At 28.3% G+C, this 26,980-nt stretch overlaps 1 protein-coding gene across 2 annotated transcripts in view; it reads right to left on the bottom strand.

Annotated features, from left to right (window-relative positions):
- Positions 1-26,980, bottom strand: part of LOC111637949 (zinc finger CCHC domain-containing protein 8-like) — a 58,496-nt gene that overhangs the window by 30,748 nt on the left and 768 nt on the right. For both annotated transcript variants that reach the window (XM_023383556.1, XM_023383557.1), the window contains exons 2-4: positions 10,674-10,782; positions 6,501-6,582; positions 2,570-2,661 (exon numbers count right to left, since the gene is read on the bottom strand). In XM_023383556.1, coding sequence (XP_023239324.1) covers positions 2,570-2,661; positions 6,501-6,582; positions 10,674-10,782 — 283 coding nt within the window. The remainder of the gene's footprint in view (positions 1-2,569; positions 2,662-6,500; positions 6,583-10,673; positions 10,783-26,980) is intronic.

Raw genomic sequence — 26,980 nt, 5'->3', positions numbered from 1 at the left:
ATATATATATATATATATATTACTGTGAAAGACCAATATTTGTGAATGTCGACACACACAACTGTGTGAATGTTGACATTCACAACAAACAACTGTGTGAATGTTGACATTCCCCCCATTTCGGTCATTCACAGTAACATATACACACACACATAGGGTGTTTTGAAATTCCTGTTACAATATTACACTTCCAAAATTTGATGCATATGATAAGATTAAAAAGTATATGGTAAAAAAAATATATGCAATCTTTTATTTTCATTAAAACAAACATTTTTTAAGTGAATAAAGTAAATTATTACACCATACAGCCAGTATAAAAAAATAAAATAAACAAACACTGAAAATGTATGTCATAAAGTAGATGATCTCTTTGCATGAATTATGGTTGTGACACAAGAAATTCAACACATACCATATATTTTTTAGCAAGTGTACTAGCTCATAAATATTGTATGCTTCGCAGATATAATGTTTGCATAGACAGTGGACACCACCATATTGAGCAGCTCTTGTAATAGATCAGAATGTAAAATGAAAAGTACTACTATTTAAGAAGTACAGTATTACACATTTTTATAAAAAAAACATTGCTTTCAAATATATAAAAATAACATACAAAATTTTACAATAAATCTATTTATGTTTTCTTATAAACCTTTCAATTTAAATAAAAGAATAAAGTATGAATTTGTCTTCATTTCAACAAAAACTTCAAAACTGGCAAATGTATAAATTTAAGATTGCCATGAATGAACAATTGGCCTAATCAATTTTTTCTTTCAAACTTAATGTTCAAAAATCTCAACCAAATTCTTCCAAAAGTAATTTGCTTGACCCAATCATTAATATCTTAATGAAACAAATGCACAAATCTTAAGTGTGGTGTTTATGCCAAATCAATTTTTGTAACATTAAACTAATATTAATTACACTAATAATAAAACCATAATAGACTTACAAAAAAATTAAAAATTTGATTTTATAAAAGAAAATGCTTTTTCAATATCTTTTTCATTATAAATTTATTAATTTCTTACTTTATAAACATTTGTTTCATAATTTAATGATAATGTACTAGTACATGTACAGAATTACTTCTACTTTTTATTAGTACATTCAAAGAAAGCAAATTTAAAATATTTATAAATTTTTCTTTAATTTTAGAAATATCTCATAGGAGAAAATAACACAAACACTTTGTAGGACGTGGAAAAATTTTTTTTTAAATTGTAAGAAATGGGAAAGACACACGTAGCATACAAAGGGCCCCAGTGGTGTATATAATTCCACTTCATGACAATAGTTTTTGATAGGGGAATTAATCTACATAGGCTAAACCAAACATTCCTTATGCAAATGATTGAAAGAGAACAAGTATGAGAGATAGCACAGGAAAATCACTACTATCCTTTCCATTTATGCATCGAATGATAAAATGTACCTTTGCTACAAGTGATTATTTAAAAAGGACCATCTAGGAAGAAAATCTAAGAGATCTGGAATCCCTTGAAACTTTTAATGCAAATATGCGAGTTACTTGCATCAACAGTACAGAAGAAAGGTCACACTCAAAAGTCTGCTATGATTCTTCACTTCCAATTATTGTCCATAATTTCTGGTAATGCTTTAAATTTTAAATCCCAGTTCAACAAAAGCTCATTCAATTTTTAGTGGTTCTCCAAACATTTTGTTTTAAATTTACTACTCAATGAGCAGATATTTACTACAATTCAAATTTTGCAGCTGTTCTTTGAACATTCCATTATAGAATTTGAAGATTCCATCTTGGATCTTAGCTATTCCTGATAAAGGTCTATGGAGTTGACAGAAACATTTGAACTTCTCATTACTTTCATTGCTAGATTGACCTTGAGGTTCGTACATGGTTTTGTAAAAAAAAAAAGTTGTTGGTGTTATTTTTCTGTCAACTGTATCTCACAGTAAAAAAACTACTACAGTTGACAGAAAAATAACACCAACAACTTTTTTTTACAAAACCATATACAAACCTCAAGGTCAGTCTAGCAATGAAAGTAATGAGAAGTTCAAATGTTTCTGTCAACCTATAATAAAATAAAAATTCAAGTATTCAAACTAATTTTACTGAAATAATATCTTTCTTTATTTTGATATTTAACAAATATAATTTATATTATATTGTACTTGATGATGTGCTTTATGTCCTTCTATTGCTAAATATATGAATGTTAAATTTTCAGCTCTATCATAAACTTGGCTCTTTTTTTGCAATAAATTTTGGCTTTTTTTGTGTTCATTGGTGTCTGTGATTCTAATCAGTTTCAATAGTGTGTGATAAGTCCTATTGAGAGCTGAAGTGCTCATAGAGTCTTTATATTATACTTATTGTATAAATGTCATTATATGGTATTTACAATTAATTTTTAATTAAAAATAAATAAAATAATAAAACTTTTATCATCATCAAAATAAAAAACACATCTAGAATAAAAATTATTAATATTTTATTTTTAAAAATAAATTTAAAATTTTTTACAATAAATTGTTATTATTAATTTACTTCAAATAGTTTTATTTGAAAGGATACAATGGAATATCCCACACTTCTGAATCATTGTCATTAAGGTCTGGTACACTATCAATGCAAAAGTCTTGATAGATTTGTAGCTGAAAGGTTTTCTAGATAAAAATATACAATAGAGTTTATTATTAATAACTTTTTCTAACTTCAGAAAAATTTCATAAATGAACATAATACAAAATTTAAGATTAATAAACGAGAAATAATTTATAATCTAAAATTATATAAAATCAAAAAAACAAAAAAAATCAGAGTATTTCATTGAAACTTAATTTTTTTTGTAACAATTTGCATAAAAATAATAAAACAAACACGATATCTTATTTCAGTATTTAGATTTGTAATAAACAATATAATAATCAAATATAATGTATATAATTTAATTTTAATAAAAGGTTATGAAACTTGGTATTATCTTTGTGAATAAATAAATAAATTACTGCTAATTTCAGAAAGCCAACTTCTTACTAAACTAAAAAAGTTTTCATTTAAATCTTACCATCCTCAGCTTAATCTTAGATTTAATAGTTTAAAGTAATATAGCATAGAATAAATAAATTAGAACAAATTCATAATTAATACAGTGATACCTTGGTTTTTGTCGATAATCCGTCCGAAAACAATTGGCAAAATTTGAAACTGACAAAAACTGAGGCAATTATTTCTATATGAATCAATGTAAATCCAATTAATTTGTTCTAGACACACCAAAATACATACCAAACACACATTTCATAGAGAATAAATATAGTGTTATATAGTTAATATAGTTAAAAACAATAAGAAATTAATATAAAATGAAAATAAAAGTGACTGATTTCAGCAATCTTAATGTTGTTCTATTTTTCGATGATTTTCTTCTTCAACTCAATAATGTTTCTGGCCTTCATCTTTGAAGGGCTGCTGGCTCTGAAAACTTTCTTTCGTTCTAAGATGGAGAAAAAAACGAAAGGAAAGCAATGGAATTGTTTGGCTCGAGACACAGGGTAATAATGCTCACACAATGAGAAATAATGCCTCACTGAGCAGGAAAGCGTGTAGGTCACCCTTTGTTTTCACAAAACTAGCAGCGAGGTCATGTCAGCACGTCAACAAAATCTGAGGCAACCGACAAAAAACCAAGACAAATTTTTTGCAGAAAAAATTTATGAAAACCAAAACGAATAAGATAATGATAACTGAAGTCAACAAAAACTGAGGTATTACTGTACTCCAAACAGTTACAATTTTTGAATTTAAAACAAATGTATTAGATCAGTGTTTTACCTTTTTTTGTGATATGTCCCACCTAAGCCTTTTTAAAATTCTTATGCCCCTCCTAACGTAAACAGTGGCTATACAGTTAACCTTAAACTCTGGACAAGTCCATTTTCAAATTGCCCCCTTAACAATTCAATGCCCCCTGTGGGGCGTGGGCCCCACGTTGGGAAACACTGTATTATATCATGTGAAGTAAAATAATGTAAATTAAATAAAAAAACAAGTTAGCATCTACATAAAAACTTATTAAGTAAGAAGATTTATATTATATTGGTTCTACAATTTAGGTAGGTCAATTTCAAAGAGAATGAAAGAACATTATTTTAATTCTTCTAATACAATTATAACTAATGCCATTTCCATATGAGCTGTTTCTAAAGACAGATAAATGTATTAAGGAATAAACCTAAGAAATGGGACAATGGTTATAAATCAAGAATTTCAGAGCAATTTTATATATGTTTTGAGATATCACTGTAACATTATTAACAGAGTTCTAGCAAATGAGCTAAGTGAGTTACAGCTCAGAAATTTGACAGTTGGCTCAACTCTCAGCTGGAGTCCAGAATTGCAGTTTATAGCTCAACATAACTCAGTTCTGGTCTATATGTTGAGTTTTTTGTAAAGATGGTCTGTCCTATCCACTTTGAATTATTGAGACTCTACTGTACCTGTTTTGCTATAAATGATTGTTGTTATTTGTATCATTTTAAAATATTACCCTTTATTACTTTTAATAAGTCTCTTAATCTAAAAATTGTTTAATGCTCAAGCACTTTTTATTTGAATGCTCTCATTTTAATAACAGATACATGAAAACATATCCAAAATACTGTGTATATGTTATTATTACAGATACAATTTTAAAAATGAGCTTTGCTGCAACATACTCCAATTAAGCTCAGCTCCCATCCATATTCATAATTTAACTCAGCTCTTGTCCTAATTCACAACTCAGCTCACAATCCACCTGACAAGACCTCGACTCAGCTTGGTATTTTCCAAATAGCTGAGCTTTGCCAAACTAATTATTAATATGCAAGATTTATATGGAATTGGCAATGCTTGGCTATGGTTGATGAATTTCATCAATTTCTCTTCTTTCTTTAAGAGATTAATAACAAAATTTGCTAATTATGCTTGTACAAAATTTCTACTTTATTTTGTTTTATTGTATAGTACTTTATTTAATTTATACAGTAATACAGTAGGGCCTCGAAAACTCAGCCTAATGTGGACCGAAGGGTGGCCGAGTTTGTGAAAATGCCGGGTTATCGGGAATGGGGTTAAAAAAGGATAAGTATGCGTGTTTCCTCAGAAAATATTGTACTGTACTTGTATGTATTGTTTGTTTGAGAATACAACAGAGAATAAACTGCCCAAATACCCTTAAACAAAGGAAAAGTACGTCCTTTATGAAGGCATAGAGCCTTTACTACATGAAAATGAAAATTAATGAATACACTGTGTACAGTAATTTACTTGATAAGACAGACCTCAGAAAAATACTTTATGAGGCATAAAGCTGTTTATAATGAAAATTAATTAACTAAGGATTTTTTTTGCCTTGCCAGGGTGTGGCCGAGTTATCCGGAGTGCCGGGTTATCGAGTGCCGAGTTTTCGAGGCTCTACTGTACCCCGAACTTACACGATAGGTGGGATCGAGCGATAACTGCGTAAGTCGAATTCGCGTAAGTCGGGGTATAATTTTGCATATAAATACATACAAATAATTTTTAATTGGGGCCAGAAACTAAAGAAAACAATAATTTAGAAAAAAAAATGTTTAATAAAATCTTAGATAATACATATGTATAACAAATTATTATTACACAATTTTCCACATTTGCTTGATTATCACACCATAATTTTAACATCGTTTCCATCTCAGGGATAATACCATGAAGTTTACGAATGATGCTTGAATTTAAAGATTGAGCATTTTTTACAGCTTCGAGAATTTTTTCTTTACCTTTTATAGTTGTTCTGACCATCGATTCCGATAGATCAAACTTCTTTGCCAATTCATAAATTTTCATTTTTGTATCCAAGTCTTTAATAATGTTAACTTTACATTCCAAAGATAAAGTTTTTCTTTTCTTGTTTGATGCAGAAGAATCAGTTCTACTTTGTTCAGTTGACATAGTAGAGTCTCCCAAGTCTCCGCAGATATAACAAAACACAGAAATAAATAACACAAAATAAATTGTAGCTATATGTCGATTCCGTGCGACACGTCCGAACATTTAAGCCGAACAATAGTGTGGGGGGAGTGAGTAATCAAGAGCTGCGTGGCGCTCAAACAAAAGATGAATCGACGAGATTTGAAAATCGTGTAACTCCAGGTTCGCGTAAGTCAAGGTATTACTGTATTATATTATATTATTTCACATGTTCTATTGCATTTGTTTTCAAAATTTAAAAACTGTAATTGTTTAAAATATGAATTTTGAATTTGTCTATACTAATTTATATACTCTATGGCACAATATTCTAAACTGTAAATCTAAGATTTTAAGCTGTCAAATTTTGATCAAAAACATTTTTTTTAATAAAAAGTATGCTCTCTGAAATTAGTGGAATTTATTTATTTACTTATGTATAATGGTTTGTTTATTAATCAAAATATTTGCAAAAGTTCTTTGTATAAAAAATTTATAAATTTTAACTGCTTACATCATCTTGAGCTGAACATTTTTCATCATTTTCTTTAGCCAACAAGTTATGAAGGAATGTTTCTACTTCTGCTTTGTAATTTCTGTTAAATAGTATATCTATAGTTATGTTTGTTATGAAACATAAAAATTAAAGGTAAAAGAATAAAAATTTGCTAATGACATTGACAAAATGTTTTAAATTCATTACTTTCATAAATAAAAGGTGATTATAAAGTAACTTGATTAGCAGTGAATTCAGGTCTGTGAAAAGCAAGGAAATCATTGAAACTTTTTCAGGATAAATACAGGGTAACATGTGCTTGCAATACACCAAAATGAATTTGTTGCACATTTCATAGAAAAGAAGCACCAGTAGAGTAAAACTTCTTTTCTGTGAAATATGTAACCAAAGCAGAAAATGGGAAAATGTGAACTTTGAATTCTTCTCAACAAATGCTTTTATACCCCACAGCTGATATCACAGTAAGCTTCAGCTACAGTGCTGCTGCCTCAACCATGAGCTATGGGTAGTATGGGTCTTCTGTCACAAAGTGACTTCCTTGCTTCCCATTGTTCAAACACCAATTATATATGTTGTTTTTCTTTCTTCATATACCATTCCAATGCCTTATTCTGTTTTCTGTCATGCAAAATCTTGTGGCATTGTGAATTCTCAGTGTATGTATTGAAAATTTTTGATATATGGTTACAACTAATTGTAACCGTGATATGTGTTCTAACTCAATTTTCGCGTATTGTGAGCACGTCATTATCCTATACTTATCCTGCAAAAAGTTCAACAGATTTCTTGTTTTCCATGCTCCTGAGATTGACACTAATTGGTCAAATTATTTTAATAATAAATAAATAAATAATTACAACAATTTTAATTATAGCAAAATTATACTAATTATTTTGAATTAGTACATCTCTACTATTGTTAAGCAAACAAAAATAAAAAAGCCAGTTAATTTTAATGCATAAGAATACACTATCATTATATAATATTTAGATTCACAAAACATTTGAATGTCTTTATTGATAACTGATTAATATTTTATTAATGTGGATAAATTATTTCTTAAACCAGACTTTTTAAGACAATTTATACTTCAATAAATTAATACAGTATTTCAAAATTAGTTTACATCATTCAATTTTCTGTATATTTTTTTAAAGAGGAATTCTTAGTGTCTTCTAACTTCAAGAAGGTTTCCAAGCCTTCTTGAAGTTAAAAGACATCAAGAATTCTAAATGTGTTACAAATAAAATTTTTTGAGATATTGTTTTATTTGTAATGCACTTCAAATCCAATTTAAAATTTTGTTTGCCTTGTAACATGAGAATGAATTATTAAACAGACTGAAAATGTTTGCTTGAAATATAAATTTTTATTCAGTACTAAGTACTAAGATATGGATTTTATCTTTTTTCAGTTACTAGTGAATATTTCCTATCTTCAGATATCATTTTACATCATTTAATCATTTAAAAGTATGCAAAACCATTTGAAAAATAATATCAATTAGAACCATTTAAAAATGTTAAAACATTTTTACTGAAATATCTTCTATACAGGTATACCTCGACTTACGTCGTTTCGAGTTACGTCGTTCCCGATTATACGTCATTTGTCAAAAAAGTATATGGAAAAATAAAAATCAAGTTTAAGTCATTTTATTCGACTTTACGTCTGTCTGCCACAAATACTGAAGTCGTAATATCATTATAAAAACGTTTAAAGCACATAAAATCATATTAAAATATGTACATTTACAAGTATGTACTGTATTTACAGTACATGCATTCGCAAATTTAGATTACGTTTTTCTGTACTATATTAAAAACTAAAATTTATTTGTTCGTAAGCTTAAAATAGATCCTTATTAACCATATATTATTAAAGATGCATTAATAAATAAAATACAGAACCGGAATTGGTAATTTATGGTTTAGCCTAGTGACAAGTAGATTCGGAAACAAGTAAATTCGACTTATGTCGTTTTTCGACTTAAGTCGTTCTCCTGGAACCAATTACCGACGTAAGGCAAGGTATACCTGTATAATCACATCATACAAATTATTAGGACACAGATTGTGTCCTAATAATTTGCATTTTCTCTACATATAAAGTTGCCCCTTGTTTCATGAGAGTTATTGAAGAAAGACCACCAGGCAATGAGAAGGAATCAGAGTTTTTATAGTTAACTAGCTGTTACCCGCAACTTCGCCCGCAGAGGTTTTGCAAGCAAACCCCATTTATATTCAGTATTTCAACAACCATAGTAATTGTTATATGACACCTACTGCCGAGAATGATGAGAATTGCTGAGAATCAAACAAACTATTTTCAATTTGATCAATTTTCTGGAACTTTTACAATCATTCTATAATTTAAAAAGGTTTGAACATTTGGTTAAAAAATCGAAATATATAAAAATATTTATAACAATGTCTGAAATGTTATTAATTTAATACACTTAGGTACTTAATGAAGACTAAACGTAACAAAAAAATCGCATCTAAAATAGTACAGTAGAAGCCGTTTTTCCGGTTAAGACTTAATCTCTCCCTCTCCCCTCCGCAGGGGAATTTCGAAAAATCCCTTCTTAGTGAGCATTTTCATGACGTATCCTAACTGTGTACCAAATTTCACCTCTAGGTTCAGCGGTTTGCTCTGGGCAATTATGAATCAGTGAATGAGTCAGTCAGTCAGGACAAGCAATTTTATATATATAGATGAATTCATTTAGATCTTAAATAAATCTTCAAACTTAATAATTAAGTTACATTAAAACAGATTTTAATGTCATTATTAAGTTTAGATCTGATGATGAGATATGATAGTCTTGAAAAATGTTTTATCAAGTCACAAACTGACTTCTTAAAAATTATTAGCATTGTCTTAGGGATTAAAATCTTAAATTTAAGTTCAAACTCAGAGTGTGTATAAAAATTAATGACATCTTAGAATTGAAGAACTGTGGTATATATATATTTATCATGAACCAAAAATATATCTCATTTTCATTTAATTTCTTTCATACTACTGACTTTATCATTAACATTTCAAAAACACAAGATTACTAATAAAACAGTGTGTGTTCCTTAAGTCTGAAATTCATCTTTAAAGAAATATATCAAACTAAAATATTTTTATGTATATTTTAAAATATGTTTTCATTTTTCATAATTCAAAAATGTAATTTAATATATTACTATGCTATTTTATTAATTTTGCTTTTGTTTAATATTTTTATTTCTGATTATTTTAAAGATAGAAATTATTAGTAAATGTTATATTTTTTTTTTCTTTATAAATTCAAAATAATAGTGGAAATAAACTTGTAAAACAAACATTTTTTGATAAGTTTTCAAATAATATATTTAAAATTGTAATATTTAAAATAAAATAGTATTGTTTGTGATAAAAATATTTCTGCAGATAACTGATTTGAAATAACTTATGCCAATTCAGTTTTACTGAATAAAAGAATTATATTTATCTGATATTGACTCCAAACTGGTTTAAGTTATTAGTAAAATTAGTTTTGTGTATAAATTTAGTCTGTAAAAAGTAGAGAAAAATTAACGTGAAAATTTTGAAATTATTTAATATAACGATGTCAAAAAATATTCTCAAATTCACATTTCAACACAAAATATTTTTGTAGCATTCTAAATGAAATTCTAATGCATTCAAACATTTGTTGGTTTAAACACCCACACTTACTTGAGTACAATCAAACTCCAGAATATGTATATGCAAACTTGAAAGTATTGGTAGTTTCAAGTTTTTCATTTAACTTTGAATGCACTTGATACATGGATGTTTCAAAAATTACACATCTATAGGTTTGAGTTTTTAAATATATAAATACCAAACACCTTATTACCAGCAAACATTTTACTACAAAGGAAATACTTTCAGTCTAATTTAGATCATTTTCTATATTGTATTCAAAAGATAGAGAACCTGAAGATGATCCAAATTAGATTGAAAGTATTCACAGTAAAATTTCTGTTGATAATAAAGTGTTTGGTATTTACATATTTAGTTTTCAATAGTGTTTAGGGCTAAAAAAGCATTTTGTATTGAAAAATGGATACGAGTTCTGAAAAATAATCTAACATTTTAATTATATTTGAATCTTATTGAAATGAAGAATTAGAAGAGACTTTATTTACTTACTGTGCAAGGGCTTCATTCTTAAATGTAACTTGAATAAGTGGCATTTTAGTTGAAGAATCATCTTCATACAATGCAACCACACACTTCAATTCATTTTTTAATGCTTCATGTTAAAGAGTTAAGTATATTCATAACATAATTTTCAGTATAAATAGAAACCAACAGAAGATTTCTCAATACATTAAGCAATGTTTCCCAAACTTTTAACATTCATATAATTTTCTTCATACTTTAACATTATATATGATTGACATGTCCCAATTCTCAGAGATTCCAGCTTAACATATTAAAAAACTATACTGGTTCTGATTAATTTAATTATGAATTATAATAGCTTTAACATTAGATAAAAAATACAAATTTAGTAATTTATTCAATTAATTTAATGATAGGATTATTGCATTATTTTTAGTAATTCCTTTCATTGTGTTTCAAATCCTTTAAATATATACCAAATTTGGGAAACATATGATTTATTAAATCTTTAGAGAATATACTCAATAGTCAATCTTATAATAAAAAATAAATAAATAACAATTTACTATAGATATTTTCTAAATCACTTTATTTCCTTTTACTTTATGCAAATAATGTTTTAACTTCATAACAACTTTTAAACATTAAATTAGATAACTATCTCAGATTTTGTGAGTTTCCAGATTTACACAACTGTTCCTCCTGACAATGAATACCAGAAATATGAGGGCAGTTTTTTTTCAAGTTTCAATGGTCCATAAAACAAAGACAAGTGTAAATAACAAAATGAATTTATTACCAAAAGTTAGGTACAAACATAGCTACTTTTTGACATAATCACAATGAACATTGAGGAATTTGTCATATCTGTGCATGAGTTTTTCTATTTCCTTGTCATAGAATGTTGCACCAATGACTTGAGATGGGCGCTAACATTGTTTTGAACATTGTCATTAGTCTCAAACCTCTGGCCTGCTAGCCATGTTTTCAGTTCAGGAAAGAGGCAGAAGTCTTCACACATTAAAAAGTTCCAAGCTGGATAGAAGTCTGAAAAGCAGAAGTCTTCACCACCTTTAAACACCCAGCTATATGCTGGGTGTTTAAAGGTGGTGAGTGGTTTAAAGGTGTTTAAAGGTGTTTGTAGATGAGGCCATAGCACTTTAGCTGATGCTTACTATGACATCAGTTGTGGGATATAAAAGCATCTATTCAGAAGAATTCAAAGCATGCATTTTTCCATTTTCTGCATTATACGTTTCATGGAAAAGCAGCAGTCTTCTTTTCCATAAAATGTGTAACCAAAGTAGAAAATGGGAGAATGCATACTTTGAATTTTATTCAACAGATGCCTTTTATATCCCACAACTGATGTTACAGTAAGCTTCAGTTATGTGCTATGGTCTCATCTGCAAACCTGTATGGGTCTTCTGTCATGGGCCTATTGGCTCACTTGCTTCCTCATTTGCACATTGTTCAAACACCATATATCTGTTGTTTTTTGTTTCACACACACACACACACACACACACACACACACCATTCCAATGCCTTATGGTGTTTTCCATCAGGGGGATCTCATGACATCATAATTCTAAGTGTTTGTATTGAAAACAGGGCTGTGGAGTCGCGTAAAAATCTACCGACTCCAACTCCGACTTTTCCTTACCAATCTGACTCCAACTCTGGCTAAAACACCAAAACTCCACGACTCTGACTCCGACTCCACAGCCCTGATTGAAAATTATTTATGCATGATTATGTTAATTGAAACCATGTTGTTTGTGCTACTCATATTTTTGTGTATCACAGCACATGTTATCCAATATTTATCCTACAAAAGTTTCAATGGACTCCTCATTTTATGCACTCTTGAGATTGCCACTAGTTGATCAAGCCACTTTATGACATCCCTACATTTATAATGAACTTTTATAAGCAAATAAGAAAAGCCCTTACAAGCCCTTTCATTAGAATTATTATTCTAATGAAAGGGCTTGTAAGGGCTTATATGTAAAATTTGCTTTAGCATTTATTGAGACATTAGAATTAGAAACAACTAGAGTGTTATCCTAGATAAATTCTATTTCATTGAACTATCTTCATTACTGTATTCAGAAAAAAAATATATAAAAAGCTCATACAATGATATTAACAATGATACAGCCACATTCTAGTATCCAAATTCTTACTAAAACATTAATTAATGATAATTCTAACTGAATAAACTTAATAGTAAATAAAATCTCCACCAATGTGGAAATTAGTCCAACAGTTGTCCAAATTTATCACTTTTCAAACATTTTTGACATAGTCCAAAGGTCTTCATCAGAAAATAGAACAAAATGGAATGTTTGTTAAATCTCCAAACAGGAAAATATAATTTTAATTTCATATCAAATACAATTTATATTGATTGTCATGCACATAGCTCATACAGTAGATAGGCAGTTCACAAAGTATTGTCAAATCATGCCTGTCATGCTTTTGAGATTGCCCTTTCTTTTTCGTTGTTAATGTAATTTCTGCTCTGTTTGTCTCGAAAATTTCAAGAACCTCCTTCTCTCTAATATGTTCCCTAAGCCCCAATGTTTTTAGCATGAGGTTTGTTGAAAAAATGGGATAATTCTGGCTTCCAATGCATAGATGGATATGGCAGTGGTAGTTTTTCCATGCTAAATGTCATACTTGTGCTCCTTAACATGCTTGGATAGCACCTTTTGGTGGAGCTGATGCAGATCAGATTTCTCTGTAATCTGTCATTCCAAAGGTGAGTGGCATATACTCCAAGGGGTCTATCCTTATTTGTTAGGTCTTTTGCATTACTAAATTGAAAATAATCAAAGTTTGCTTGTAAGTGCTCACTTGAGACTGATTATACTTCTGTATATGTGAGATAAGATGAGGTTATATTGTATTGGGTTGTTTGGAAAGGTCATAGCAATTTTTGATAGCAAACAGTTGAGAGACTGATTGATGCAAAAATTATTAAATTGTATTGATATAAACCAATGAATATTGTAACGTTAAGTTACGTTGAACATTTTAAATAAGTAGAGTAGACCTACAGAGACTGAGTAAACTTTATTATCAGTAACAACAGTAACAAAGAGCCATGTAACTACAGTAATCTCTAGCACAAGGTCTCACACAAAACTGTTGGTGGACAAAAGAAATTTTCCATGTGCAATAGACCAGGCTCAGTGTCATCTATTGGCGGTCAGGCCACATGTCTAACCGACACTCACATATGACAAATATTACAAAAAATTATCTTGAGATGCATCCGTTACAAAAAAATACCATTAAGATTATGTCAAAACTATCTCCTTTCTGAGTTACTGGAGGTAATCACATTTGACAAAACCTTTAATTACCAGTAACAAATTAAGGAAAACGAACATTTTCGGCCTTCATCAAGGTCCGTATCAGGTTTTCTATAATGTTACTGGTAATTAAAGATTTTGTTGAATGTCATTAAGTTTATTCAAATATTGTTTAATTTGTCTCATTGTAAAAACAGATGCAAACAATATGCATTTTTGACACTTGTTTTTTCCTTCTATTGTAAAGGTAAAATTGCTGTACAAACAGCAAAAGAAATACGTGATGTTTATAGTGGGAGTGCTGTAGCAGAATCAACTGTTCAAAAGTGGTTTGCTAAAATTTAAAGCAGGTAATTTCAGCCTTAAGGATTCTCCCAGCTCAGGAAGACACCCTGTTATTGAAGAGGACCAGGTTAAAACATTATTGAATGATAACCCTCATTACACAACTCAAGAGATTGCAGACATAGTGAAGTCATCAAACAGTACTGTATTTCAACATCTAAAGAAGTCAGATATGTGAATCGTTATGACATTTGGATACCTCACAACTTAATGGAAAGAACTTACTGGATTGCATCTCCATTTGCAATTCTCTTGAAAAACGAAATGAAAATGATTCTTTTCTGAAGCTTTTAGTGACAGGTGATGAAAAGTGGATCATTTATAACATCATTAACCAAAAACAATCATATGGTAAGAAAAATGAACCACCATTAAAAACTCCAAAGGCTGGTCTTCATCCAAAAAAGGTCATGCTCACCATCTGCTGGGATTGGAAAGGAATCCTGTACTACAAGCTGCTTCCACAGAATCAAATAATTCAGTGGTTCTCAACCTTTTTTTGTTGATGTGCCCTATTAGCCCATTAGCTGTTTCTCAAGTACCTCTTATATTTTTGTGTGTAAGTTTTATAATTACTGCGTTAGATGTATACAGCCCTTATAACTGAGTGCCATAAAAAAAACTAACTAACTATACCTAAAAGTGAATTACTTATTTTACATAAATAATAATAAATTTAATCAGGTACATACATTTATTTATTATTATTTGATAAGTATATTATATAAAATCACAGAAGTCATTTCAATACATGCATAAATTACATTTCCTAAAAATAAAGAATTATAATTAACAATAAAGAAAATTTAAATTATTCTACAATAATTTCTAACAAAATTTAATGGGATATTTGTTGCGATAAATCTTCAACAATTTTTTTCAAAATTTGGTTCCCACTTACTAGACTACAGGTTCGCTCGGCACTAATGGCACAAATAGACAGGCAAATCAAGTGGCTAAACAAGTTTAAAAACAGTTAAGAGGGAAATCGATGTTCATACTGGAATATTTTAAAGCAAGGTTTTGTCGTGTCTTGTTTCTTGTGTTAATAATTTACAACAAATTGATTAACATACGCCATTTTATAATTAAAGTTAGATGTACTCCTTCAATTTATGCTCGTACCCTTAGGGGTACATGTACCCCCAGTTGAGAACCACTGAAATAATTGATTCTGATAAGTATTGTTTCCAACTGGATAAACTGAACATGGCAATTAAAGAAGCACATCTGGAACTGGCCAATAGAAAAAGCATTGTGTTTCATCAAGATAATGCCAGACTGAACACACCCTTACAAACATGCCAAAAATTATTGGAACTAGGCTTGTATGTTCTACCTCACCCCTCATTCTCACCTAATGTGCCCTGTCAGACTACCATCTGTTCCATTCTCTGCAGAATTCCCTTTGTGATAAAAAGTTTGACGCTTTGGAAACTTGCAAAAACCACTTGAAAGTTTTCCACAGAAAAAACTGAAAAGTTCTACAAAGAGGGTATCATGAAGCTCCTTGTAGATAGCAACATGTCATTAAAAACAATGGTAATAGAATAAAAGTGTATTTGTAGTTTTAAAACATTTCTCTTAAAAACTGCTACAAATTTTCTGAATAAACCAATACTACCAAGCAGTCTTTCTTCTCTTTTCTCTCTGATTGTATTGTATCACATTGTTCTGGATACAGCCACAAACTTACTAGTAATGCTGTCAATGAGTTGCTTAGGAAATCTGTGATTAGTTGCTGTGTTCCTAGGACAGTCTATCTTGAGTTGCATGTCCACCCTGCTGGTGCAATAGATATGTGCTCTCCTAAAGAGTGTTGCAATTTTATAGTGGTATAGGTCAAGTCAGCTAGAATGTAAATTGGATCAAATTCAGATTTGTAGTATATAGTGGTTTGATTATCTCCTTCCAAATGAATTAGTAGGTGTAGGAAGTGTACTGTACCTCCCTTTCATTCTTCTGGTCAAATTGTAGCATGCAAACAGAACAGGAAATTGCATTAACAAAAAAAGAATCTCAATACTTTGTAAACTGCCTATCAATATAGTATGAGCTATGCACATGACAACCAATTTAAATTGTGTTCAATATCAAATTAAATTTTCCTGTTTGAAGATTCAATGAACATTCCATTTTGTTCAATTTCCTGATGACCTTTGGAATAGGTCAAAAAGTTTGAAAAGTAATAAATTTGGACAACTGCTGAACTAATTCCCAGGTTCGTGAAATTTTATTTACTATTCTTACTACAAAAATATTCTTTATTCCTTTGTGAGATAATAATTCAAATCAAATAATTCATGTATTATAAATTTCCTTGAACACAACTGTAAAAAATTCAATAGTTGTGCTAATAAAAATGGAAAGCAGGAAATGACTGTGTTCCTAACATGTTTTTATTTGTTTCAACAGTGTTATATCTGTGTTTTACTGCATTTTTGCAGCTTAATAATTTTATAACATTTCAATGAAATGTTTACAAGTTACTATTTTAACAGTTCATTAAGTGTTTATTTTCATTATTGTTGTTTTGTTTTTATATGCAGTAATATTTAAATATAAAGTGTACAATACCATTAGATATTTTCAATGATATTATACACTTCATATTTATCAAGTTCTGTTCATTTTATATATATTCTTTGCTATATAAATATTTTCATTGCTGTCCATTGTAAATTAAAGAAAATGCAGTTCATATAAAGAGTATCACAAACTTATTCACTGAATTACTGCCTTTCAAATATATTCTTTAATGATGTTATGAAGTGTATATTAGTACAGTAACCGGAATTTATAATGATTAATATATACTAACATTGTGGACTGAATAGTAAATAAGAGTTTTGCAGCATTTTAGTGATATTTGGAAAAACTGGTTGGGGATTATTTGGATGAATTTGGAATGAGTTAAAATTTTTCCATAAGAATGAAATGCACTTCCTGGTGCATTTCATTCACCATCATTTTCAAGAATGCATTATATTTAGACTAGTAGCCCGGACGCCCCTAGTAAGCGTTCCTTACAAATTCCCATGAGGCACAGTTTCTTTGGCTTTTTTGTTCTTATCATTATATAGATAGATAATAGGATATTGCTTATAATTGACTTGACAACTGAAATAGATCAGGTGAGCAACTAAGTAATCATCTATCCAGTTCTTTATATTCAATCTAAAACAGACTTTGTTATCTCGGTCTTTAAAAACAATTCTTATATAGAGTATATGCATGTCATTTCGAAATATCAATATAAATATAACAAATGCTTCTATTTAAATTTATGATAAAAAAAGCTATTCAATTCTCAATGAGAAAAGATGATAAATATTAAGAACTAGCAGACCCCACCACACGTTGTTGTGGCTCAAAATGTATCTATTATAAATTTATAACACTTCCCCGTGGGGGGGAATTTTTCGAAAAATTTCTTCTTAGTGTACATTCTGTTGATGTACCCTATTAAAACGCAATCAAAAACGCAAAAAACTACATCTAAAATAGTATAAATAGAAGCAGAGTTCTTTACGGTAAGCCTTAATCCTAACCATCTCCCTTCAGTGGGGGGAATTTCGACACGTATATTATATAAAAACACGTGTGTATTCGAATGCAGCATTGTGTCAAAATTTCAAAGGAATCGGTAGGAACAAATGAACATTACATTTTTATTTATATAGATAGATAGAAGATGATCTGCTTTAGTTCATTTTCACAGAAAAGCAAACTTAGGGCGTTGTACTCGTAGTGCCATCCATTGGACATAAAAGCCTTAACCTAGATTATATATTTTAATTTATATTAATGTTTAACGGAATAATATACAGCCTATGTCCACCCTGAGGTTCTATTCCAAATATTGGTGAAAGAATTTTTGAAATCGGATGAGTAGTTTCGGATATTACCTGCTGCAAACAAACTTACATACATACATACAAACATTACCTCTTTATAATATTAGTATAGATTAGAGTTAATAAAATATAATAATCTCCTTTGAAAATATTTAATCTAATAAAAATCAGAGTGGACATGATAAAGACAAAAGAAATCAACCAGTCTTGAGATCTAAAGATCTGATTTTAAGTTACTATGAGATTACTTAGAAAATATATCACTAAGGTACTTTAACCATTATTTTGACCAGAAGCCTATTTTTACTTTGATTAGAAGGTACTTTAACCCTTAATTTTCAACGATTGAAAAATAAGGACCTGTTCTAAACATCCAAAGATTTAATAACTGTCACAAAGAAAATCTATTATTAATGAGAGTTCATCTTTAGACTCATCAGGTAATGGGCAATGGCCAACACGAACAGAGTATCTTAATTACAAATGGAAGTCTTTTGTACCAAAATCAAATATATACTTCTATTTTAAACATAACTAGTGTTAAATGATAAATTACAAGGTTATAAATACAAATTTTGGTTTAACATTTTACATACAAATACTGTATATATAACAACATTCTGTAATGGAATTATAAATTTAAAATTAAAAAGAAACCTTAGTAATTGTAAAAACAAATAAGAGAACACAAGAATTAAATATCATAAATAAATTTGTTATTGAGTAATTATCACACATTTATGTTAAGCAGAATGTCTGCATCTGTCATTCTAACAACAGCTTAATGCAGATATCCCGTCTAATATATGAAAAAACCTATTAATTTATCCACATTTAGTTAATTTTTATTTTGATTGTAAAAATTTTTAATCTTATAATTATTACAAAAAGTCTTTTTTCATAAGTAGTCTACATTTTTTCATATACATTTGTAATTTGGTAGATTTCAATCTTATCATTACATATATAACTTGTCATTCCAAATCTAATATTACATGATACATAAAATTTAAATGGATAAAATTGAAGAAAAAGTGTCTTACTAAATTACATAAAGCTTTAAAATGATGTATAAATCGTTATTTAAAAATAAAATTATGATGATGGTATTGACTTATACTCTCAATATTTATTAATAAAACATTGCAAAAAATTAGTTTAATTTTTATGCATCAGGTCAAGGGAAAAGGATGTTCAAATAGATAACAGTAAATATAGGTCTAAAATTTTTAATAACACAGAANCAGATTAAATCAACATTATATTCTTCAGTAAGAATTAACACACTCAAAATTTGTGCTCTCCATTAATAAAATATCTGCATCTATAGACAGATATTCCAGTTTGCTATATGAAAAAGAACTGATATGAAATTTTAAAAAGAAGCTGATACTTACACAGCAAAATAAACTGTACATTTTTCTGCACTTGTGTAATTGTCAGCATAGCCAAAAATAAAAACGATACTGTAGTGTTTTTTTGCTTTCTAGAAAATTCTAGCACTTTCAGTGAATCGCATAAGATTATATAGATATAATGGTTAAATAGCAGAGGAGACTGTCTTCTTACTTCCGTGATAACCTGGATTCAGATGGGCGTAAGATCCTCAAATTTTTTTTTTATGATTGTTTAGTCTAGATATACGGTAGATCACTCTTTCCATTTATCCTACACTTGAATGTTTTTGTAAATGTACTCCTCAACACCAACAAATAAACCAGAACTGCAGAAAAAATGGACAAATATGTGCAAAAGCAATGGCACAGACAGAGCATGATATTTACAGACTGTCTGTCTAAAATACAGATGGTTGCTAGCTCTTAGATGTCACATTATATCCTATCAAAAGTAAGTGTTTACATATGTAAAAAGAGATTATAAAATTATAATAATGAGAAAATTTTTGGAAATTTCAATTTCTATATACATCAAACTTGATAAAATATCAGTTAAATATTTTTAAATAAAATTTAATTTTTTTTAGTGGATTAAACAATATGTAGTAATTATTTTTATTTATATATCAACATTTCTCACTTAGAAATTACCTCAAAGAAAAAATAATCAGTTGTTCTGTTCAGAGCAGAATTCCAACTAATTTGACAGTTTAGTACAATAGGTTCTCAAATTACATATTTTAAAATCACATATTTCAAACATATACTCATTTTTCTATTGTGTTATATTGTTCAAAATATGTTCAGTATTCAGAACTATGCAAACACTCTGACTGTTAATAGTAATGTTTACATATATTGTTTGAATCCTATTTACCATTTGAAAATTAATTATTCTTGAAAGTATTCTTGTAATGAAATTTTTCAAGCATTCTCATGTACTAGTTTTGTGTTGCAATCACTGGTGAATTGACACACAATTTTCCATAATCAACTTCACTTCCTAATTTACAGTGCGATTTATATTTATAAACTGAAACTTTTAAATATACAGCTATTGAATGTTGAACTAAGTTAAATTAAGATTATCTTTTTTGATGTGTTAGAACTGAGTGTTTGTTTCCAACTATTAGTTCTTTCTTTCCAGTTTATACATCACTTTCTTTGTCTTCTCTTAATTTCTAGAATCTTTGAAGAGCTAATCCCTTTTATGGATGAGAAAAATTGTCATTTGTTCTTAAATTTTAGCTTATTCTAGCTTATCCTCGTTACATGTTATGTATGGTATTTAAACTATTAGTATGATATGGTATATCATTCACATCTATACAGTCTTAGTGTCATATTCATACACATAGAACACAACTAAAGCATTTCCCATTAGTTTAAATGGCAAAATTTTGTTCATAGTATATAAAATTTAAAATGCCTGTAACTTTAGAATGCAACCCTTATGAAGGCTCATATTTTAAATATATAATAAAACATTTATGTACTATCAGTTTTCTTAAATTGTTAAATAAAGATTTAAGGTACAGTGTATAAAATTAAAGTTAATATATCAATATTATTTTCATTCACAGTATAATAAAAATAGGGATATTTCGTGTATATTTAACATTTGCAATAACATCTTTATCCAAAATTTTGTTCTTATTGCATATTGTTAGATTGAATTCTGTAATGTATATTAAATGTTGTGAAATTTAACTTTTGTTTTATTTGAAATATATTTCTCAAATATCTTTTTTATTTTTTTATTTTAGGTTGGTAGCTCCATGCATTTAAAATAATGATTCAAGCAATTATAAAGGTGAGTATTGAATATATATTTCATAATTTAAGAAAAACATTTGTATATTTCAATATAAAAAGTTTAAAAATTATAAGACCATTACTTGTATTTGCAGCTCTCAATAAACAAAAAAAAATTATGATTAGTTTTTAACAATTTTATATTAAAACAGAACACCACCACAATAAAACTATCACTTTTAGATTTAATAGGTTATCTTTAAGTATTTAGAAAATAAAACATTACATATCTTATAGATATAATACTTGTTCTTGTTTCAGTGAAATTAAGCAACTTTTTTTTAAGTTTTATTGTGTAGCTTGTTTTCTGTTTTTTAATAAGTATAATATTATGCAGATAAGTGATAGAAATTAATAGCTAAAACTTTATTGTAAGATAGCCCAAAATAGTAGAAGAAGAAATACTAAAACACTAAATCAATTTTCCTTGTCAAAACAAATCAAAAACATACTTAGATAAAATGAACATTTTAGAGTGAAAAAGTCAATTAGCTGTTAATACCAAATTATATTTTACTGTCACTTATTTATCAATAACAATCAAATTATTATTCAATGAGAAACAACAACAACACATTGGCCTGGAACAGTGGTTCCAAAACTTTGAAAGATCACAGACCCTTTTATAAAAAATATATTTGGCAGACCCCTATTTTCAGCTGTTAGGTTTCAAGTCATTAATTAATAAATGACAATAATAATAAGCACCTGAGGCATCTCATATTATTTTCGACTATTTTTGATTGTGTTAATTTGAAAAATTTTGTTAAAATAACAGAATTAATAAATTGTAAAATTTAATAAAAAGAACTTTTTGAAAAATAAAAATGTTTAATACAGTAAATTTACAATACTTCACTTAAACCTTAATATAGCTTTATATAATATAGTACAATTGTAAAGTCCCTCTTCAGTGGAATATGCCCATGTGTAGCACTGTAAATTTCGAATGTTTGAAATATTTGTATAATTTCATTTTTTCAAAATGAAAATATTTTGAATATTTGATATTCAGGTTTTGCCGAATTTTCAGTGTTCAAATATTTTCAAATATTGGAAGTATTCAAAATGCAATTTGCATATGTGCAATTTGTAATGAAATGCACACAAAATTGATCAAAGTTCAGTTATTAACTTTAATTGTAATAATTATTAAGTCAGAATTAATATTTAGTCACTTTATTTGATTTTAAATAATATTGAGATTTTTAACGAAATGTGAATAGATTATGAAATAATTAAAAATGACTAAGTTTTTGTGGAAGAAGAGTTGCTTGTTTAAAGACTCTGGTCTCACTCAATTTCAATGATCACCAGTGATATAGTCCATCACCCAAAAAATAAACTCTCACTTCTACTGTAGGTTGCCAGGTTGCACAGAAATTTATGAAAACATTAAAACTCCTCAGAATAGGGTGAGCCAAGTGACTGATTACCAATCAGTGGGTCCATCATTTTGATAGTATAACATGTTAACAGCAAGTTATTAAAAATGTATGCAAAAGTACAGTTTGTTTCACACAAATAACTAAATGAACATGCACCACTTAGTTTATCAAATACTCACAACTATTTCAAATATTCAAAACTAGCAGACTCCACCACGACTTGTGGCTCAAAATGTATCTATTATAAATTTATAACACTTCCCCGTGGGGGGAATTTTTCCCAAAATTTCTTCTTAGTGTACATTCTGTCGACATACCCTATTAAAACGCAAAAAACCGCATCTAAAATAGTATAAATAGAAGCAGAGTTCTTTACGGTAAGCCTTAATCCTAACCATCTCCCTTCAGTGGGGGGAATTTCGACACGTATATTATATAAAAACACGTGTGTATTCGAATGCAGCATTGTGTCAAAATTTCAAAGGAATCGGTAGGAACAAATGAACATTACATTTTTATTTATATAGATAGATAGAAGATGATCTGCTTTAGTTCATTTTCACAGAAAAGCAAACTTAGGGCGTTGTACTCGTAGTGCCATCCATTGGACATAAAAGCCTTAACCTAGATTATATATTTTAATTTATATTAATGTTTAACGGAATAATATACAGCCTATGTCCACCCTGAGGTTCTATTCCAAATATTGGTGAAAGAATTTTTGAAATCGGATGAGTAGTTTCGGATATTACCTGCTGCAAACAAACTTACATACATACATACAAACATTACCTCTTTATAATATTAGTATAGATTAGAGTTAATAAAATATAATAATCTCCTTTGAAAATATTTAATCTAATAAAAATCAGAGTGGACATGATAAAGACAAAAGAAATCAACCAGTCTTGAGATCTAAAGATCTGATTTTAAGTTACTATGAGATTACTTAGAAAATATATCACTAAGGTACTTTAACCATTATTTTGACCAGAAGCCTATTTTTACTTTGATTAGAAGGTACTTTAACCCTTAATTTTCAACGATTGAAAAATAAGGACCTGTTCTAAACATCCAAAGATTTAATAACTGTCACAAAGAAAATCTATTATTAATGAGAGTTCATCTTTAGACTCATCAGGTAATGGGCAATGGCCAACACGAACAGAGTATCTTAATTACAAATGGAAGTCTTTTGTACCAAAATCAAATATATACTTCTATTTTAAACATAACTAGTGTTAAATGATAAATTACAAGGTTATAAATACAAATTTTGGTTTAACATTTTACATACAAATACTGTATATATAACAACATTCTGTAATGGAATTATAAATTTAAAATTAAAAAGAAACCTTAGTAATTGTAAAAACAAATAAGAGAACACAAGAATTAAATATCATAAATAAATTTGTTATTGAGTAATTATCACACATTTATGTTAAGCAGAATGTCTGCATCTGTCATTCTAACAACAGCTTAATGCAGATATCCCGTCTAATATATGAAAAAACCTATTAATTTATCCACATTTAGTTAATTTTTATTTTGATTGTAAAAATTTTTAATCTTATAATTATTACAAAAAGTCTTTTTTCATAAGTAGTCTACATTTTTTCATATACATTTGTAATTTGGTAGATTTCAATCTTATCATTACATATATAACTTGTCATTCCAAATCTAATATTACATGATACATAAAATTTAAATGGATAAAAATTAAGTTTTATTTTTAATTTATTGTCCATCTTTTAGAAGTTTTATATAAATTTATAATAATGACAAATTATTAACAGAAATTATTATTATTATTATTTCCCTTAGAATGAAACTAATTATTATCTAACTTTTATTATAAATTTTATACCTCAAAAAATAAAGCACATGTGAATGTGTGTTCTATTTGTAAATATTTTTTTGAAAATCAGATATAATTGCTATTCAGATCTAATTATATAAAAAATTACTTCAATTAGAATGTTCTACTTTAAATAAAATACTAAATTATAAAATCATGTTTTCAATTAATTAAAAAAACAGACTCAAACAATCTTATGCAACTGAAATAACTTCAATTTGTTTTTTAAAACTAGAAATCTTAAAATTTTTAAAATCATATAATCAATTTATACATCTGAATATTAGCAGTATTTTTAAAGTATGATTCAATTCCTCAAATTTTATTTCATGTAATAAATGACTAATTTTGTTAATAAACAAAAAATATTCAAAATATAAATCAAGCCTATTAAACCCATTGTTCATCCAAACATTAAAATCCAAGCTAAAAAGAATATACTGTTCTAAGCAGGAACATAATCTACATTCATTTGTAAAATACTGACTAATTACCAATTTATAGATATGTATTTATATTTTTCTAATGATATTTAGAAATGAATCAATCATTGCATTTTTTATCCATAACTTTATAAACAAGATCTTAGATATTTCATTATTATTGTCAAACTCCTTAAGTTCCTTATACAGATAACCCCCGTATAACACGGCACTTCTATAGCACGGATTCACTCTAACACGGTTTGAGAATTGGTACCATCCCCCGTATAACACGGTACTTTTATAGCACGGATTCACTCTGAAACGGTTCGAGAAATGGGTAAAACCCACGTACAACATGAAATGTAATAAATTTTTACATACTTAAGTACTAATAGTTCATTAACTATTAGTACTTCAGTGTATAAATTTTCTTTTCTCATCTACATACACATGGTCCTTTGTGAAAATTGTTTCAATTTTGCCATATCTCGACGCTTCTGCTTCTAGTGTTGCCAGATGTTTTTCCCTTATTCCATAAGTGCTTAGCACCATATAAGGAAATTTATAAAGATCTTTTAACTAGAAGCAAGCAATCTAAAATTACATACACTTTTTGCAAAAGGTAAAGCATGAATCTGAAAATAATGCAGAAAAATGCTCAGAGGATAACGATAACTTGCCAAAAATAAAACGCTCTCGGTTAATAGTGCTTTTAGTGATGACAAAGAAAACATTGTTTAATTTATATTAATATGTATCACTTAAGAAAATTTTAATAAAGATATTTATCTTAATTATGAAAATATAGTAGCATGTTTTTTAATTTTTGGAACCTAACCCTCCTTTTCGTACTAGTTCTTTGTTTCGCATAACACGGATTCGCATAACACGGCAATTTTTTGGAACGTAACTACCGTGTTATACGGGGTTACCTGTATTTTATTTTAAATACAGTTTAATCTTTTGGAAGACCTACAATTCACAACCCGATAAGGAAATATAATACAATATAATTTTTCAATAATATGAATTAGATTTTTTTTTTATACTATATATATATATAATAACTATTAAAATCATACATTTGAACTAAAATTTTGAAAAATCTAATGGACCTTAAATATTACATCATTAAAGATTAGAACTGAATTCAGTAAAATTTGATTTAAAGTAGAATCTGAACAAAAAGCTACATAAAAGAATTATATGTGTAATTATGAATTTAAGTGAATGAATGAAAAAACAAAATAATTTCTACTGTATAGTAAGCTTTTGTGTAACTTTTTAAAATATCTACTTAAATTCTAATTCCAAAGAAAAAAAAGTAATCTAGTTTTCAACATCTGTAATTATGATTTCCTAAATAACCAAAATATAACTCCACCTTCTATACTTTTCCAGCAATGTTTTAATCCAAACAAAGTATAGATGTAGTTATTGATATTTTGGTTTATGTGTTTCCAGTTTTTCTACAAGTGTGTTTTCTAAATAACCTCTAATAACAAAATTGTAAAATGTTTTAAAGTTTGAAAATTTATATACAGGGTGTCCCAAAAGTTTCCATACATGCAGAGGTAAAATGTAACTTTATTCACAAAACATTAAAATGTCAGCATTAAGATTTGTGTCAGTGGATTGATGGAGTAAGGTAATAGAACACATAGGTGATTTGCCAATGGGATAATTTCTAGCAGGACTTCCTATGTAGAAACTGGATTCTGTTTAGACATTTGGGACTATGTAGACATGAATTTACTAGCAAGCGAAAGGTTATAAGCGATATAGTTCTCGCAGAGGAAAACCATGCACAAGCAAGAAGCGAGAAATATTACTGGCAAGAGCGAATTTCTGGTTCTCGCAGATATCAAACAGAATTTGATATTTATCGCATCTCACTCCTTCTTGCCACGTATTATC

The sequence above is a fragment of the Centruroides sculpturatus genome, unplaced genomic scaffold (genome assembly GCF_000671375.1).
Source record: "Centruroides sculpturatus isolate CEXI.00-Female unplaced genomic scaffold, Cexi_2.0 scaffold716, whole genome shotgun sequence".
NCBI lineage: Eukaryota > Metazoa > Arthropoda > Arachnida > Scorpiones > Buthidae > Centruroides > Centruroides sculpturatus.
Note: the sequence above shows the minus strand (reverse complement) of the source record. Positions and strands in the feature narration are given on the sequence as shown.